Here is a 19814-nt window from a genome sequence, read left to right on the forward strand (position 1 = left end):
GGAGGGGAGGAGAAGAGAAGAGAAGAGAAGAGAAAAGAGAAGAGAAGAGAAGGAGAAGAAGAAACATATGCAGCTGTAATTGGGGGTCTTAAATCACCCTGGCTGGACACAGGAGACCAAAGGCCAGAGGGGTGACTTGCAGAGGATGTCAAGGAGGACATGGTCAGGACCAGAGTTTGATCTCCTGAGTCTTAAAAGCCTGTCCTATTCTCCCTCTACCTAGAAAACATATCTACTGAAATGGAAATTAAAAAGAAAATCCCCAAATAGTTACCAAATGCCTGTTATGGTCCAGAAGAGCTTGAAGAGTAGTGATATTCCTCCTTGACCTCTGGAAGCCCACAGCCCGGCAGAGAAAGCACAGAGAAAGGCGTCCCAGCACCACCTTTGTACTGAGGTTCACTATGGCATAGAAAGAACACTAGGTACTGAGAGAGAGGGGGAGGAATCTAAGAAGGCTCCCTGGAGGAAGAAGAGTTGTGCCAAGTCTTGACATAGTAGAGATAGGATGGTTAAACAAAATATAGATTATTCAGTTGTGTTTGAGTTTTAAATAAACCAGCTTTGTAATGTCAGCTCTTTAGAAGGTTGGAGCCAGGACCATCAAAGTTCAAACTCCGCCTTAGCTACATAAGGGCAGCCTGGGCAATGGAGTGAGATCTTATCTCAAAATAAAATGTCAAAAGAGGGTTGGGAATATATCTCAGTAGTAGAGCACTTTCCAATCATGGTATAAGCTCCCAGACTCAATTTCCAGACCTGGAAAAAGGCCCACAAGTTTTGAATAATTTATCTCAAATATTGAACAGGGCATATTTATACCAAGAGATTATTATGGGCCCAAAGGTCTTTTCTGGCCCAGAGCATGTCCTACTGGAGGGGGGAGGGGTCATCCTTGTTGTCCCACCACCTGTCCAACCCAACCCTGTTCCTCTCCCTGTCTCTCTTGACCTCCAACTCCACTAGTCTGCTTCCGTGCCTCACCACCCACCATCTGCACTGCCTAGAACGTTCTTTCTCCCTTCCCTTGACTTGGCCAACAATCGATCATCCTGCCCTTCCCAAGCCCCTTGTGCTTTTCCAGGATGTTCTTTCCAACACTTTTATTAGGGTTTTAACAGTTGGCCCTTGCTCAGCTCTGCTTGCTCCCACTAGGCTGTGAACTACGTGGGCAGAGCTCCTGCCTTTCATAATTCAGTCCCTTAGAGCTGGCACACAATGAAGGAGCCCAGCAAATGCCAAAGAAATGGATGAGCAAAAGAGTAGCGTGTAGTGATGAAGCTGCACTGGCATCTCTTTCTGGCTGTTCTATGCTGAATATTGGAAAGTAGACAACAGGAAGAAACCAAAGTCATGGTAATGCAGCTCTGTTAATGCAGATGTCTCTCCAGTAACAATGGGGTAATGGCCTGTGGGTCCCACCCTAAGTTGGAAATATCAAGATGCATTTAGTGCCTGGCTGAACACAACAGCACACTTGACTGAGGGTGTCGCCATGTTGGTTTTCTTCTCTTGGTGATGGTGGATTGACTGAACTCAGGTTCACTGACCTGATCTAGAAATCTTGAGTATCTTATCAGGTGCCTCCAGCCTAGAAAAGATAAAGAGGAGGTAAATCAAAGTGCGGCTTCTACTGACAGTGTATCACTTTTGATAACATCACAAGGCTGAAAGAGTATAATGGGGTACCAATGTAAGTTGATGGCAGCCAGAAAAAAATAGATTTTCAACCAGGGCAGAGGTACTGGCAAGGGAGATGAGACAACCTGAGAGACCTCGGGAGGTCAAAAGGGTCTAAGGGACAGGGTAGAAGACAGAAATACCCTCCTTGGAAAATTCACTTACTGGAAAGACTCATTCTGTTGGGTTATGTTGGTTGGGTGTGCTCATTTGGACCTCAAGGAGATCTGGAAATCTGTGGCCGCAACCAAAGAGAGGTCTGGGGAGGTTGGGTGTCCAAGAATCACGTGACTGAAAACTAGGATGAAAATAACCCACGGTTTTACATTTTGTGTACATGTTTCTTACTGTTTCTGTGAGCAAAGCTCTCAGCATGTGGAAGATGGGTCCCCAGGAGGTCTCAAACCACAAGAGCAGAGTCATGGATGTCCCTTTGTCCCCACAGCTATCCTGGGCATGCACACGCTCATGAGCAACCAGCAGTACTATCAAGCCTTGGGCAGCAGCTCCATCGTGAACAAGGAGGGGCTCAACAGTGAGTAGACACAGCCCTGCTTGACCACTATCCCCTTCCCTTGTCACACAGCCCTGCTTGGCCGCCATCTCCTTCCCTTGCCGGGCCCTAAGACTCGCTTGCAGAGGGCACCTTGGAAGAGAGACACCTCCTCCTGTGTCTTGGTACGGTGCTCCTGATACTCTGGCTCACTGTACATCTTACATAGGAAAGTCTCTTCATCTTGTCCTTTGAGTCTGCTGGGGTTTTATGTCTTGTCATCAAAGCCTTCTTCCCCTCAATGTCACATTTGCTTCTAAAGGTTTTAGAGATTTGTTTCTTATATTCAGTGTCTTAATCCTCCCAGAATGGAAGAAATTAGACTTCATTTGGGGTGTGTGTGTGTGTGTGTGTCTGTGTGTGTATACTTATGGAAGCCAGAGGTCAATGTCTTCCTCAGTTGCTCTCTACAGTATTTCTTGAGACAGTCTCTCAGTGAACCTAGAACTCCCTGACTTGGCTGGACTGGCTGGCCAGTGAGCTCCTGGGATCTCGCTGTCCCCTCTCCCCAGAGCTGTAACTACAGGCACAGGCTGCTGCACCCAGATTTCTTTTACTTTTAAAACATGACTTCTGAGAGTGGAACTTAGGTCCTCATGCTTGTGAGACAAACACTTACATTTTTTTTGATAGATATCTAATTTTTTCCCCCACAGAATTCTTTGAAAAATGTGTTCTTGAGTACTCCATGGGACTCTGCCTTTCTCTTCAGTTTCTCTCTCCTCTGTCCCCTGAGACCCTCTGGCCTTTCCTGGGCCCATGTCACATTCTCAATTATTCAACTGCATTGTTCTAAGATGACAGTTTGGGACCAAAGGGAAATGAGGGTGCCAAAGGAATACAGATCCTTCCTCTTGGAAGGGAACTGCGTTTCTTTCCAGCCCAGGCCACAGCTTACCCTCCTGGGAGCCCACTGGAGATAATGAGCTGCTGGAAATACCATCGGCCCTGGACAGACAAACATTCGAGAGTCAGGCAGTTAGCTAATTCACCAGGTCTTGTAAGAACTCAAACACAGCATCCAGAGATAGCCCAAACTCCTTGGATTCCTCCCTGACTTCTTCCAACACATCGCAGCCCCTGGTACCCTCTGTAATGTGCTGTCTCCCTTACACTCTGAGTTCAACCAATGCTTCTCCCCAGGGAGTCCTTATGTTGGGAGAAAGTGACCTCTATGTTTCTGTGAACCAGCTTCTTTTTATTCCTTACCATAGGTGTGATCAAACCCACACAATACAAGCCTGTACCTGATGAAGAGCCAAACTCAACAGACGTAGAGGAAACACTCGAGCGGATAAAGAACAATGACCCAGAACTTGAAGAGGTTAATCTCAACAACATCCGGGTAAAGTCCTGCCATTTCACTTCATGGGTATTGGGGGTAGGAGATTTCAGTTGGGGGTTAGGAGGGGTATGTCTTGGCATACTGATGCTAGTAGTCCAGGCAATATAGGTCATCAAGTCCAAATACATATAGATCAGGAATAAAGAAAAGCCTTTACAGATGAGAGCATTTCAGGAGTGACCAGTGTCGACAGGCCAATCTCTCAGTCCTGGTTTCTTTCCGAGGACAATGCCAAGCTCAGAAGTCTACCACAGGCCAAGCCAGCCTTGATCTGGACACCTGCCACATTGTTCAAAAACACAGAGATTCTCTGTGATAAAACTGTGAGTCAGAACCACACTGCAGCACGAGACTTCAAGGCTGGCAAAGCCCTGTGCTACAGACTCGGGGATCATACACCCTGCTACCCCCGAGACATCACTGTTCCCTCTGGATCTTGCTTAGAGTCAAACTTATTTTACAGTCAGGGAAGGGAGATGTTGGCGCAGGTGCCCCAAGAAAGACCCAAGCTGTATGCTGTAGCTCTGTGGCCATCAGGGTAGGGTACAGGAGGAATGTGGAAGCAGGTGTAGCTGCCTGCCCCCCTGCTCTGCTTGAGGCCCTAGGATTAGCTGTGAGAGGGCTAAGACAAGAAGCCAGCCCCCTCCTTTCTTCTCAGCTTTCCTCAGTGACTGCCAGTTCCAAGCACAATCAGATTGGAAACCTGCACCCCGGTTTGCTCCTCCACCTGGCTCCTGGTTCTGCTCCCACAGGGGCTTAGGTGACATTGAAATGAGAGCTTTGGGAAGCATAGCCATGGGTTCTCTGTCTCTCTGTCTCTCTCTCTCTCTTTGTGCTTCCATTGTCTGTCATGTGAGAGATGCTGACACAATCCTTGTTTGTCCTGAACAGTTAAATACTGCCTCAAGACAGGCAGGCACAAGTAATGAAAGCTTAGTGGGAGGCCTCGGCCAAGGGCTCAAATACCTCAGGCCTCAGTTTCCCTTCTGTACCAAGAGGCCATTGGACACAGATAAGGTTTTCACCCAAGAGAGTAAAAAGCATACACCAGAGCCCAGGCCTCCCTGAGGTTCTGTGTGTGATAGTCTGGGGCTGGCCCACACATAAGCATAGTAAACTGCCCCCAGAACCCACGGACAAGCAGCCAGTGATGAGATCCTTTGGGACAGATGTCTCAGAGAGAAGTCAGTGTATCTTTCCATTCTGTCTTTCAGGACAGACCCAAAGAAGGAAAGAGGGTCCCCTAGTGTCACACAGCACGTCAGATACTGCTAGTCACTAAGTGGAAGCCAGGTCCAGCCCTGCTCCCAATCCTGAACATTTGTACAGCGCTCCTCCCAGCCCCGGGCCTTAAGTCCTGCCTCTTCCCCAGCCTCCCCTTGCATGGAAGAGAGTGGGTCCTGTCTGAACATTTCAGGGGTGATTTTTATCAATCCATGTACTCAAGGACCCTCTGAGCCTCATCCTCTGGCACATGGCCCATTCAGAGACTTGCTAGGACCCAGCAGGGAGCCAGGCTGCATTTGGGACATAGCTATTGTCCCCTCCCTCCTGCAGTCACCTAACCCCCTCCGCCCACCCACCCGCCATAGCCCATGCAGGGCTGCTGTTCACTGTTCGGCCTTTCTCTCTGCAGAATATTCCCATACCCACCCTCAAGGCGTATGCAGAAGCCCTGAAAGAGAACTCCTACGTGAAGAAGTTCAGCATCGTGGGGACTCGCAGCAATGACCCTGTGGCATTTGTATGTTCTGACCTCTCTGCTCTGCCGTGTAGTCAGTCACTGGGGACTCGGGCCTGGTCCCACTGATGAAGAGTTCTGTGTGGCGAGGGAGGAGACTCAGCTAGGAGCCAGGAGGGGATACAGACAGATAGGATAGTCCCCACACAATGCCCTGTGCTCACCCCAGCTAATCCTTGCAACCACCTGCTCTCAGTAAGGTGGGTCTCCCAGGGAGGATAGGCAACTGACCTTGTCCAAAGTCACACAAAAAGAGAAAAGCAGACCTGGCATCCAACAAAGTCACATTGACCTCCACAGCCGGTCCTCCTCCACCCAACATTCTCATTCAGGCAAAGCTCAGCCCCTTCTCGGGGGACTCAGTGCCTCCATCTCTCATGAATGAATCCAAGGGACCAATTTTATCTTTATCAGTGTCTCTAAAAATACTGTCAGTCAGGTGTGGTGATGGTCATACCTGTAACAGCAGCACTGGGGGAGGTGGAGTAAAGAGGATCAGAAGCTTAAGGCTAGCCTGGGCTACAGGAAGTTCTCAACAAAGGAAGAAACCATGTTGCAAAGTAAGTTGTACTTATTATAAGGTAACCATTAATTTTTTAAATGTCCAGTAAAAATTTCTTAACAGTCTATGCATAATACTGAGTTAGACCCTGGGACTCTGCCTGTAGCCAGCCTCAAATCCCACAGTCATGATCATTGCCCATCTGTCTGGCCTTGAAGACATCTGCATGGCACAGCACAATGCGGCTGCTCTACCACCAGTGGGAGCAGGGAGCAGGAATTAGCTTTCCAAGGGGGATAGGGAATGGAGTAACAATCAGATCTGTCCCAGTTTTAAAATAGGTAAGACTGTTACCTTTAGTATTTTTGAAGTAACTGAATGGGCTCACAGTGGGGGGCAAAAGTGGCTCACAGCCTGCCAGAGTGGGAATGCCTAGATCTATGACTTCTGTGTGACCTCAATGGATCCTGCATCTGTCTGTAGTGACATAGCTGGCAAAACCCCATGTACTACTTGTTCATGGTTCAGAAACCAGGCGTGGCAGGCTGGCACTCAGCTCCATGCCATGGAAGGTTTTGGGGGCACGGACTCCATGCCAGGCTGACAGCTGGTGGCAGGCCCTTCATACCTGCATACTTATTACCGAGTGCTGAAATGTTTCTGGCCTGTTGTTAGACCACGTGCCAGAGCCTTGCAAGTCCCCCCTCACTGACTGCCTTGGCGCATATCTTCTACCCTCTGTTCCTCTATCGTGACCCAACACACAGGATCTGACACATGGCACTCCAGGGCCTGTCCAGTTAGCAGCCTGCACATGGCCTGGCACACCTGTCCATTCATTGTCAAGCAGGACTGTGGTCAGGCCAGGCTTTTCCTGGGGGACGGGGTATTGCTGGTGAGGCTCAGAGAGGCCACCTTACACAGACTGGGGGATAACCATTGGTCAGAGAGAAGCTGACACACCACCTCTGGCCATGCTTGAATGAGGGAGCCAAAGAAGGAGAGATAGTGTCAGCAGGAAGGCTTCCTGGGAGCTGGGCCTCTGGCGGTGCTCAGCAAGCTGGGGGAACACAATAGGGCAGCCATTCCTGGCATCGCTTCTGACACCCTGGCACAGCGATCACCGTGTCCCAGGCCTCTCAGCTGCTGGTGTCGTTTTTCCCCATGACACATCATTTCCACCAGCTGCTAATTACCTCATTTCCTTCAGAGGCTCAGATTGTCATCTATACCACCACCCCTGCCCCAACCCCCCCCCAACACCAACTAGATCCCTCTCAAACGTGCAGAGGGCCATCCGAGCCCTACTCTGCAAGCTGGCCCTGTTCTCTCTGGGGCTCAGAGGAAGACCATGTGACACTTCAACAGGGCCATAGAGGAGACAAGTTGAGCATTCACAGGGGAGCTGGAGACTCCTCAGGGACCACAGTGATCACTACTTGGTGACCTACTATGTGCTGGGCGCTGTGTGGCTAAAAACAGACATTAAGGTACATTTTCAGCCCACAAGGTATTTAGTCTAGTAGTGGAGGCACACCAGTGAAAAACATGGGAGGGTGTGGGAACACGGCAGAGAGAGCTCAGCCAGTGAGGGAATTGCCTTACAAACACAAGAATCTGAGCCAGATCCCAAGTACCGTGTGGAAAGCTGGGCATGGTGGCTCACTTCTCAGTGCTGGAGAGGTGGGCACAGGACAATCTCTGAGGCCCTCTCACCAGCCAATCTAGACTAGCTGATGAGCTCCAGGCTAATGAGAGAGACTGTCTCAAGGGAATTAGATGGCATTTATGAAGATGACAGTCTTCTGACTGCCACACGCACACATATACCTGCACATTAGTGAACACGCAAACACATGCATATGAATACATATACATGCTTGCATATCAGTGAACACACATGTACACACACACAACAACAACAACAACAGCAGCAGCAGCAGCAACAACAACAACAACAACAACAAATGGATTTGAAGAATGTAGGTTCCATGAAGGAATTGTGGGTAAGTTCTGCAAGGTTCCAGAGAGCAGGCCTTGGGTAGCTGGAGATATCAGCAAAGCTCTTGAGAGCCAGAGACATTGAGAAAGGCCTTGAAGGATGAATTAGGCTTAACAAGTGAAACATAACATTCCAAGTGGTCAAATGAAGTAGAGAAAGGCTCAGGACAGGGAAGGCATTGAGTATATGCAGAACACCCAAAGAGCCAAGGCTGCACAGGAGAGGAGAAGCAGGGCCAGAGGCTAAGAGTGCTGATGAGCATTCTCCAGCAGGGGTGTTTGGGAGCCACGGTAGGTTGCAAGAGAGCAGAGATAAAGATGCGCTTGAGAAAGGTAGTGCCTGAGACTGTCTGGCCCAGCCCCTTGGTGTGTTTGTGGATCTGCTCAACCCTTGCCCAAGGTAACTCACAAGGTCCCGCTTTTCTCTTGCCACCAAGGCTCTTGCTGAAATGCTGAAAGTAAACAAGGTGTTGAAGACACTGAACGTGGAGTCCAACTTCATCTCTGGAACTGGGATCCTGCGCCTGGTGGAAGCTCTCCCCCACAACACTTCTCTAGTAGAACTGAAAATCGATAACCAGGTGAGTCGGGCAGTGCTCTGCTTATGCTGTTCCCCACATAGGGTAGTCAGCACCTGCCCATACGTTGCTAGGCAGAGCAGAGGACACTGATGATAGATGCCCCAGAGTCCACTGTGTTCCTGTCCAGATCCTCCGTCACACTGCCTTCTTTCTTTCTAGTTATGTGCTCTGCCAACTTCTTTATGTGTCCTCTAGTAATGGGGCTCTCCTCAGCACCAGCCTTATGCCTTGGCTTTGAGAATGTCCTTTCTTAGACCTAGAACGAATGAACTTCCTTCCAAGCCCTGCATGTTGCCTCAACTGTTCTGTTGAGGAACCCGAGACATGGAGTGCACAGATCCCACAAACCATGGAGCTCTTCACCAGGAGCATCCCTTAGTCTTTCCATATGATGTGGCTTTTAAGTCTCCTCCCCATTGCACCTCTCTGGGTAGCTCTGCCTTTTTCCTGTGGCACTAACTCCTGCTTCTCTGAGTTCTCTGGTTTAGTCATTTCTTCTGCGGCAATTCTTTTGGTCTTGGTTGTCTAAGAGAAAGTTAATAATCAGAATTGCACATAGCAATAGCTTGCGTATAAGGCAGCTGTGGGTCGCTGTGGAGGTGAGCAGCTCAGTGCTACAGTGAGCCTCTCAGCTCTGACCTTCCCTGGCACCACCCTGTAGGGGGTCTCAGTGCTCTTGTGTGTGCCCATTTCTGATCATCCCCCCCCCCCCCCCCCGAGGATGTGGGTATGGTTAGCCTCTGCTGAAAGAGGCTCAGAAAGGGTGATTCAGCACTTAGGAGGCAAGATTAGAATCCACATCTCCCAGTTCCCGAGTCCACTCTATTCACTACTGCACATCGCTTCCTAGACTAAGTCACTATTTTCTTTATAGATGGGGAACTCAGGGATTTTTCTCTGAAGGAGAAAATGTGGCTGAGTGGTTGTGTATGTATGCAAGGAAAGATTGGAAGGTGTCTTAGAGTTTTACTGCTGTGAACAGACACCATGACCAAGGCAACTCTCATAAGGACAACATTTAATTGGGGCTGGCTTTCAGGTTCAAAGGTCCATCATCATCAAGGTGGGAACATGGGAGCATCTAGGCAGGCCTGGTACAGGAGGAGCTGAGAGTTCTGCATCTTCATCTGAAGGCTGCTAGCAGAAGACAGTGACACACCTACTCCAACAAGGCCATACTTTCTGATAGTGCCACTCCCTGGATCAAGCATATACGAACCATAACAGAAGGCAACACTGTGAAATTATTATGCCCAAGCAAGACCATAAGTAACCCTCATTGTGAAATGTGGCAGACAGAAAGGGCTTAGAACATAAATGTACAGATTAATCACAACAGGCTCGTGACCCTGTCTCAGGCAGAACTAAGCATCACCAGCCCCCAGAGGCCTTGGGTCTCAGGCCTCAGGCCACCTCATCTTAACCATGGCTTTTGGAAACTTCCCAGTTTGCTGCTGCTCTTGTCCCTGTTCCCAGGCCATAGACTTCTGGAACAGCCTATGTTCATGCACCCATTCCCTGCCTAGAAAGACCTCTTGCTGCAGGTGACTTTGTGCCTCGCAGAGTGTGCTAAAGCATCCTGGACCAGAATAAAGGCCGATATGTTCATCTCTGCCTGGCTGCACCTCAGTGATGTACTTGGCCCATCAGCTTTGAATCGCCCTGGCAAGCATGAGTGTAGAAGACTCTGGGAAGTGATAGATACTACATAAACCTTCCCTCAGTCCCTTTTTATCTTTCCTCCCCCCCCCTTTTTTTTTTTTTTAAAAAAAAAGAGCCCTTATACCTTATGAATGGCTCTTATAAAGAGAATGTCAGGACAAGGTAGAGATCTTCTCCTCTTAGCCTCCATAACTCCTCTAAGCCTTTCTACCCAGAGAGAAATAGATGCTCCCTCTGTGGTTCTCCTGCCCTTCAGCTTTCCCATGAGCTTCTCAGGAGATGGTGCTGTGTCTGGATCATCTCCGTATCCTAGTGCCCAGCCTGGGACCTGGGCCTCAGGGTACTTGGTAAGCAAATTGTCCTGGATGTTATGTATACTGTTCCCTGCACAGTGAGAGGGGCCCAGAGAAAAGCTCTGCAAGTTGTATACTAGAGAGAGAGCACAGCACATCGCTAATTTATATAAAGAGGCTGCATGAGCCAGCAGTCTTCTTGTCCTGCGAATTTGCTGCGGGGTTGTACTGGGCATCTCTCATAGGCTGATAACCCTGAAGCTACATTGACCCTGCCCATCTCTGCCTTGGCCCTTGGCCATTGCTGATTCTGGTCCCCTGCAGGTGAGAAAGGCAGAGCAGATGGATCACAGCCTGCATCAGCACCATCACCCCCAGTTTGGCTATTCATGTGACTTCTGTCCTGGCCAGGAAGGTGTCAGGGTCTACACAGCATCAGCTGAAACCTGATTCTCAGGGCAGACCATTAGCCAAAGATGGTTGGGATGACGGACTTGGTCACTGAAGTGGTAGCTGACATCAAGCTGCCCACCTTCCCTGTTCAGCTATGTTCCATCTTTACCCCAGGACCCAAGAGAGAGCTTAGGCTGATCATTGGCCTCACCCTGGTCAAATACCCTAGCATAAGAACATTAGTGAACATCAGCCTCAGTTTCCCTTCTTGTAAATGAGGAAAATTAACAGCTCTCTTCCTAAGGGGATTACAGATCTGACATCATCGGTAACCTTTAGAATTGCTATGCAGGTTGTCTGGGAGTCTCACTCACTACCCAGAGGGTGAGTGCTGACAGGGAACGCACTGGCTACTTTATGTTCTCATTCGATGCTCACCCTGTAAGTGACTCTAACTGCCACGAGGTCTATGTCACTTGCATAAGGTCACACACAGACCGAGGAAGATCCTAACTCAGCTCTGTATGACTTTAAAGCTCACACACAGTGCCTATGGCTTTCTTGAAATAACTGTGGCTTTTGTGAACCTACCCTGGCCTTTCTCTTCCATTTTGTTGCCCTGGGCATGCTGGCCTCTATGAAAATGAGGCTCCAGCTGAGCCCTTCTAAGAAAGCCACACTGGGTAGGGGGAGAGTCGGAAATGACCTTTTTATGAGGTGCTCCTGTACCAGATGGGGATTAGGGGTGGGTGAGATCCAGTTGAGGGAGCAACCATAGTCAAAAATGGGTAAGGGAAGGTGTCAGGAAGAAGAAAGCGTCAGAATAAACCCAGAGAGTAGAAAATGTCTCAAAGGGGAAAAAAGAAGTGGGGGCATCCAGAGGAAAAGGAAGTAGAGCTTAGAGCCTGCCCAGGATCCAGGTAGGACTTTGGGGGCCAGAAAAAGCCTGTGGGGATTAGGAGGCAAGGGCCTGTGGGTAAGCCTGTAGGCTCTGCTCTGGCAAGATAGCCACTGGCTGGACAGGAAAGACCAGAAGTGAAGAGAAGGCAAGGATAGGAGGCCAGCAGAAGCTACAACCAAGCTTTCTGGCCCTTGGATGGCACTCCTGCCTAGCTGAGGTCCTCAGGCTGAAATAGGGCCTGGTGAAGAAGGGCTGAGAGGACAAAGATGGGCTTCAGGCTGGAGAATTCACTGGCTCAGGCTCAGGGAAGGGCCATGTGTGTGCTACAGTGTAGTGTGTCCCAGGAGCCCTGGACAAACAGTTGTCTTCTTGTGTTGGCCTGGGTAAGAGGGAGGGACCAAGAGGAGGTGAGAAGTGGCGTTGATTTATCCCTTCTCCTTGGTTCATCACCGAGGTCCTTGAAGGCCAGAGTGTTTGCCTCAGTCCTTGGAGCTGTAACCTGTGTTGAGAGACTCTCCTTCTTTCTCCTTTTACGGCCAAAGAAAGGGACTTGGGGCATTCTACCCGGGGTGACATAGATTCTGAGGCAACCGGTTTGTTTACTCAGCGCTTCCCCTTATCTCCAGGCAATGTTCTGCTTCTGCCCAAAACTGCCCAACGCCCGGCAAGGGTGGGGAGCAGCCTTGGGAGGCCTGGGCTGGGCTGAAAAGCCCTGAGTATCTCACCAGCTCTCCTTTATAGGTTGGGAAATTGAGGACCTGAGGAGTGGGTCTTGCTATAGTCACAGGCCATTGTTCAAGACAGAGCTGGCTTGGGATGTCAGCATCCAGGCAGTATGTTGGAGAGAAAAAGCTCTACCCAGCCAGCAAAATAGACTCTAAACACAGGGTGCCTGGAGACCCCCATCTCAAACCGTACCACCCCCACCCAGCCCTGCTCTGCTTCCTGATTCTCCCTTTGCCCCTCAACAGCGATGCACCCAGCTGTCAGTGCCTCCCCAGTCCTTCAGAGTTCCTCAGAACAGACAAGCCCTGGAAACATGACCCCTCCGAATGAGGATGTAGGCATATCGATGACAGGTCCTACTTTCCCCACTGCTATGTGACAGGGAGGCTGCTTGCGATTTTGAACAGAAGCCATAGGAAATGGATTGTGCATTCATGCATGTTGTTTTTCTAAGTTAATTTATTTGTGTCTGGTTTTTCTCTAATTCAACACTGTCTGGGAGTACATCTGTTATCTATAGCTATATAACAAATGACCCCAAAGCTTAGCCTCAGAGCTCTGGGATAAACCAACACTCAACAAATGTGCTCAGTTTCCAAGGCACAGGAATCCAGGGCAGCTGAGCTGGCGAACTTCGCCCCTGCCCCCCAGAACATGCAATTCAAGGCAAAGAAGAAAGTCCCAACTGTTTTGATGGCCCAGCCTTGGAATGTGAACCAAGTCTATTCTTATACTTTCTTTCAGAAGGGAATCGATCAGTACGCACACACTCAGGAGGAGGTGGGCTAGGCTCTCTACCTTTTGAGGGAGGCAGGGCAAGGAATTTTTCAGGCCTACTTTTTGTAATTCTTTGGTAAGTTCATGTAACATATGTTGATCATATTCACACCAAACTCCTCCCAGGTCCATTCTCTACCCACACCTAGTGGGACCCTGTCTCAAAAAAAAAAAAAATTAATATATAACCAACTGAAACCAGTTTGTGTTGCCTATATACTCATGGATAGTGCCATCCCCTGGAGTGTGCTCTGCCTGTCAGGACAGCACCCATAAAGAAGACTGACTCTCTCCCCTCGGACATCAACCATCAATAGCTCCTCAGCTAGAGTTGTTCACAGTCCCTTCTCCTCCATGCTGGAATGCCGACTGGCTTGATCTTGCGCGGGTCTTCTGCAGGCAGCCAGGGCTGCTGTGAGTCCATGGCTTCTGGGGACTTGTCACGTGCAGATGACAGTGTTTTGCTCCAGTCCTCCTGACCTCTGGCTCTCTCCATCACTCTGCTCCCTCTTCCATGGTGGTCACTGAGCCTTGTGGCAGGGTACAGATGTCTCCTGTCTGTGGCTGAGCACTCCATGACATTCATTCTCCATACTTTGACTGGTTCTAAGTTTCTGCACTACCCACCATCTACTGCACAAAGAAACTTCTCTAATGTGGTATGGAAACTGTACTAATACATGGGTAGAAAGATACAAGGGTAGAGGGCGGTTCAATACTGTGCCCATTTAGCAGAATAAGAGCAATAGATTCACCTTTGGGTTCTGGGATCTTACCAACCAGGGGTTCTTGGCCAGTTTTACCTACCAGACATGCATTTCCTCCCATGGAGTGGGCCTTAAATCCAATCAGAGAGCAGTTGGTTACCCGCAGCATTGGTGCCCATTATTGGACCTATCTTGCCAGGGCAGGCCTTACAGCTGCATAAGACTGTTGATGGCTGCCCTGCCCTTCAGCAGCCTTCGAAGCACTTCCAAGTACTATGAATGCTAGCCCATGCGAAAGAATCCCCCTGGTCAGTACCAACTTGAATTCCTCATGTCCTGTGACCAAACTGTGTGGTGTTTGGTCTTACCATCAAGTTCTGGTGGTATATAAGCAATAGCCTATATTGTTTGGGAGCATCTCTGAGACACCCCTGAATACAAACTCAAAGAGAGATACCTCACATCTGTCATTGGGATTTTTATTTGGTGACCAGTGACATCTGGGACAAGCATTCTCATGTGTGGTTGTTGTTGTTTCTTGTTCAAAATATACTTCATGTTAGTCATCCCTTCCCATTTCTCTCTATGGACTACTTTAAATCATTGTCATGTGTGTCCCCTGTACTAGTCTTCATTGTAGCACTTTAGTGAGAAAGGCCTTTCACTGATTAAGTAGCACTACCCCAGGACAAAGCAGTTGTCTCTCAGGTGATGAGCTTCTTCCCCAGAGGTGTGTCAGCAGAGCAGAAGAATTGGTAGCTTGCAAACAGAGTGATGCTTCTGCCAGTGAGAGGTGGCATATGACTCTGGTGTTGGCCAAGAACTTCCAGGACATCTTCCTGACGATGTCTTTTCTTTCCTCTTCACTAGACAGTTTTAGTTGTCCTGGAATTCACTATGTAGACCAGGCTGGCCTTGAACTCACAGAGATTTGTTTGCCTCTGCCTCCCAGGTGCTAAGATTAGGTATTTTCAAGTGCTCCAGTTCCACATGACCTCTAGGTCACAATAAAGTGGACTGTCAAATGAGCAAAGGGAATGGTCTGACATCCGGGGTCTCAGCCCTCCTCATCATAGACCCCAACACCAGAGGCATTTGTCATATTTTCATCAGACTGAAAATCCTCAGTCACTGTAGGCAGGTGAGGACAGAAGCTACTACAGCCAAAGTGGGCCTCTCTCTCAACCCAACTAGAGCCGACTGTAGAAGAATCTCTCTTCTCCTGCAGAGTTTACTTCACTGCCCTGAGTGGCACGAGGTGTGGACGGAGATAGCTGTCTACACTGCAGCATCTCAGGGGCATCCCAAGAAGCAGTTAAAAAACAAGGTGGTGGTTCTCCCGTAGTAGCTTGGGAAGATTCTGCAAAACAGTCAACAGAACAGGAAGTTGCAGAAAATAAATCTGATATAAATCTATTTAAGGGGAGAAAGGGCAACTAAACAGCCCAGCCCTGTCTATTTCTGCCTGGTATCTTATGCCCAGGAGCATAGCTATGGGCCACAGTAGGGGGGTTATCTACACGGACAGGGGAGTGATGTGGGCAGTGATATGAAGGAAGGCTCCAGTTCTCTCCATCCAATCATTTGAATGTTAAAGATGAGATTCATTTATCCACAAGTGATTTATTTAATCCTCCAGTAAATCTGAAAGGAGGCCAGAGCTCTTCACTGTCCAAACTCTGCCAGCTCAGTCCCAGCAGCCCAACCTAGCCCTTTCCCTTGGGGCTTCTTACTGCCTTTTGCCCACTGTCAAAGTCTGAGGTCACTCCTGATCTTTCTATTCCACCCAAGCAAGTTATTCTTGGGGTCACAGCCCATAGCCCCATGGGGTTTTAGAGGTCATGAAGCCCCAGCCTTCCCCATTAATAATGTTGAAGACTCTAGAAAGAGGCAGCTACCCTCTACTTAGATGCCTCAGGAGACAAGGAGTCTCCTCCCTCACTGGACAGTCCCTTCACTGCATGAACTCTCAATGTATATGTCTATACACATATGCATACCTGGTACCCATGGAGGCCAGAGGGCGTTGGATCTCCTAGGACTGGAGTTCCAGAGTTGTGAGGCAACACGTGGGTGCTGCACATTGAGCTCATGTCCTCTGAAAGAGCAGCCAGTGCTCTTAACCACTGAGTCATCTCTCAGCCCCTCATACATCTACATTAAGAAATTTCTGTTCAAGTACCTTGTCTACTTCTAATTTATTTATTTGTATCTTCTTCATATACTCTGTATACTAATCCTTACCATATGTACTATATACAGTTACAACTTTTTCCATTCCATGTTATTTCTTATCTATTCTGGTGTGTGTGTGTGTGTGTGTGTGCGTGTGTGTGTGTGTGTGTGTGTGTGTGTGTGTGTGTGTGTATAAAAGTACATTTACCCATGCATACATTTGAGAAACTAGAGGTCAACACCAGCTGTCTCTCTCTGTTGTTCTGTATCTTTTGAGACAGGCTTTCTTGTTGAATCTGTAGACATCATTTTGGCTAGAGTGGCTAAGCTGTAAACTTTCAGCATCTGCCAGTTTCTGCCCCTCAGCACTCGGATTCTGAGCATGCTCCTTGCTGTGTGTGGCTTTCACATTAGGGCTGGGCATCTGAACTCATGCTTAGTGCAGCAAAAACTTTACACACGGGGTTGTCTTCCTAGCCTGTCTTTTTACAACCACCATCCATTTTTTAATTATGTGACAGTCTTCTATATGTTTATAATGAATAGTTGTTTTCATGTCTCCCTGCTTGCTCATTCCCCTCTGTCTTCCACTGGAATCTTTCTTTCCAAGATGTCACCCTCCTGCCTTCATGTCTTCTTTCAGAGTGTGACCTATGGGGTTTAATTAGAGCTGCTTGCACCAGTGTAGGTGGGAACTTCTTTGATAGTGTTCTATAAGCATAAACAATCTACATGTTGATAAAAGGTAACTGATTTATTTTCACATTCTGATGTTTGTGCTATAGGTGTCATACCTAAAGGACCATTGCTGAGGTCACAAACAGTTACATCAATGTTTTAAGAGTATCATAGTGTTGGTTCTTATCCTTAGGTCTTTTTTGATCTGCAGCCCAGAGGAAGCCTTTGGGTGTCCTCCACCCTTCTTTATTCCTTTGAGACAGGAGAGATCTTCCGGTCTCCACTCAGCACCCAGTGCTGGAGTTATAGACACACATGGTCATGGCTGGCTGTTTACACAGGTGCTGGAGATCAGCACTCAGCCCCTTGTGCCTCTACAGCAAACATGCTTATCTACTGAGTCACCTCCTCAGAATTCATGGGAACATTGTGAATTAATATTAATGAATGATGTGAGTCAAGGTCAAGGGTCTAAATTCATTCTTTGGCTTGTGCCACCACATGGCTTCACTGCATTTTCTTAGTGCCCCACTGTAAAACAGTTCAAATGGATGTACAAGCTCACATCTGGACTCCCTTCTGTTTCCTTCAGTGTCATGTCTGCCTTACACCAGCACCACACAAGTCTTAACTACCATTTGGAGTCAGGAGAATTTGAGTCCTCTAACATTGTTTTGACTATTCAGAGACCACTTGTAATGACATGTGGTTTCTAGATCGGTTTGTCCATTTCTGGCGGTAAAAGAAAAAGAAAAGAAAGTTGAAATTTTGCTAAAGGATGCCACTGTGGTGCCACAGGTCAGTTTGGTGGCATCACCTCATTGGCAGTAGCAGACTTCTGGTCCGTGACATGGGCTATTGGCTTTATATATTATAAGCTTCTTCATCAGTTTCCTTTGATGACACTCAATAGTGTTTTGTAGTTTTCAGGGATTTTTGTTTTTTTGTTTTGTTTTGTTTTGTTTTTTTGTCAACATAATATTTTGGCTTTGGCTTTTTTTAAATTTAATTTTATTTTTTTTCTTTTGACATTAGTCCAAAGGGGCTGTTCCAGGTGCTTACTCCTACTTTTTATACATGTTGATATATTTTGTTTGCTACACTGATTTTCTATATGCTTGATGAACCAGTTGGTGCGTGTGTGTGTGTGTGTGTGTGTGTGTGTGTGTGTGTGTTCCTTGGGGATTCTCGAGATCCAAGATTATATGATCCTAGTGTGCAGCCCCCTTCTTTAGTTAGATCCCTTTCTTTTCTTGCTCAGTTGTCTTGGCCGGGACCTCAGAACAGTTCTGTTAGAAGCAGACATGGTGGCGTTTTCCTGATCCTGGGGATAACTTTCCACCTTTAAGCATACTGAACAACACCAGCTTTCTTTCTGTGTCACCGTCTGTGCACGGCTTCCCTCTCTGAGAGCAGGTAGCAGCCTCCACACAACACCAGGGCTTCCATGTGAAGACGTAGTTTAGGTAAAGCACATGTGTAATCATTGATTTGTTTTTCTTTTTTAAAAAACCCAAAGAGCCAACCTTTGGGCAACAAAGTGGAAATGGAGATCGTGAACATGTTGGAGAAAAACACAACGCTCCTCAAATTTGGCTACCACTTTACCCAACAGGGGCCCCGGCTGCGGGCATCCAACGCCATGATGAGCAACAATGACCTTGGTGAGTGTGCACCTGTGTTCTGCCCTCTTATCTACCCAGTCTATGAACCCCCCATGCTCCAGGAGAGGCTTATGGGGTCAAGCTCCTGACTTTTAGGGGTATCACATCCTGTTCTGTGTTTATGCATGTCTCCCACTCCTGCCCTCCAAGTCTGTGAGCTGCCTGCCTTCAGGACCAAGGGCAAATGCCTCTTCTTCCTAGCTCAGCTCAGCATTGACTGGGCCCAGAGCTCATCCCAGAGCTCAGCATGCCAGCCAGAGGAAATGAAATGTTGGGGTGCACAGGCTCATCTTGGATCTGCTCCTCTTCAGAAGACCCTTCTCTAGGTCACACTGATTTCCCAAAGCTCTTGGCCAATGCCATCACCAAAAGCCAACACCATCATCAAAACCCACAGCCCAAGAGATTCTGTTTGGCTCCCAAGGAAAGTTAGACATGTGCAGTTCATAGAAAGGTAAATGCAGGGCAAGCAAGATGGCTCAGCGAGAGAATGTGCTCACTGAATAAGCATTGGTGCACCGAGTTCAAATCCCTAGAACCTACAAAGTTGCCCTTTGACCTCCACATGCACATCGCAATTTCACGTATACACGCCCCCAACACTAATAATGAAAATGAGACATAAAAGTAAGTTGCATTCCCTCAGTGTTTGTTGTAGGCTTCCTTTAACTCCCTTCCCTAAATAGAAGGAGGAAAAAAAAGTCTGCCTTGACAATGAGCTCCATCAGACACATGTACTAGTCAACAAGATGAAAGACAACATCAGTCACCCACTTGCTCCCACGTGCTGATTATTCATGAGCTCCGGGTGGAGTTGCTTATTACATGTTCCTGATGATGCTAAGGAGAACAGGACACGTTGTGAGATGAAGGCAGTGTGACTGACAAAGCTGTGGGAGAGTCAGAAGGAAAGCAAGGCATGCAGCAGCTATATGGTTAACGTGACTAATGGTGATATCGACCCTGAGTATCATCAACCCAGACAGACAACTGTTTTCCTCAAACCCTCACAGGCTCTACCCAGGGTTCTCTATAACTCCCAAGCTTCTGCAAAATGAAAAGAGCTTAACCCTGGAGCATGGTTCAGGTGATGATAGGCTGTCAGATGCCCATGGGAAATCAAGTTTACATGCACACCCAATACTGACTTCCCAAAGCACACACAAAAGGCAGGCACTCATAGACCTCACCGTGTAACTCAGACTTACACACACTTCTGATCAAGTTCTTCAATTCAAGAACCATCTGCCAAAGTGCTGAGGATGTTTGGGACACAGGCTCCTGCTCTTAAGCAGAGCATAGCCTAAAGGGCTCTTCGTCCTTTGCTCACACCACAGGCTACTTTTTCCAGAGCCTAGAAAAAATATATCTCTGTCTTGGTTTATCTGAGGAGCCATTATTTGAAACAAAGTAAGATCAAACGTAAATACGCCAA

The 19814-nt window shown here is 48.1% G+C and overlaps 1 protein-coding gene across 3 annotated transcripts in view; it reads left to right on the top strand.

Annotated features, from left to right (window-relative positions):
* Nucleotides 1-19814, top strand: part of Tmod1 (tropomodulin 1) — a 79605-nt gene that overhangs the window by 53596 nt on the left and 6195 nt on the right. For all 3 annotated transcript variants that reach the window (XM_031377313.1, XM_031377314.1, XM_031377315.1), the window contains 5 exons: nucleotides 2126-2215; nucleotides 3448-3578; nucleotides 5215-5322; nucleotides 8260-8403; nucleotides 18235-18379. In XM_031377313.1, coding sequence (XP_031233173.1) covers nucleotides 2126-2215; nucleotides 3448-3578; nucleotides 5215-5322; nucleotides 8260-8403; nucleotides 18235-18379 — 618 coding nt within the window. The remainder of the gene's footprint in view (nucleotides 1-2125; nucleotides 2216-3447; nucleotides 3579-5214; nucleotides 5323-8259; nucleotides 8404-18234; nucleotides 18380-19814) is intronic.

Source organism: Mastomys coucha, unplaced genomic scaffold (assembly GCF_008632895.1).
Source record: "Mastomys coucha isolate ucsf_1 unplaced genomic scaffold, UCSF_Mcou_1 pScaffold18, whole genome shotgun sequence".
Taxonomy (NCBI): domain Eukaryota; kingdom Metazoa; phylum Chordata; class Mammalia; order Rodentia; family Muridae; genus Mastomys; species Mastomys coucha.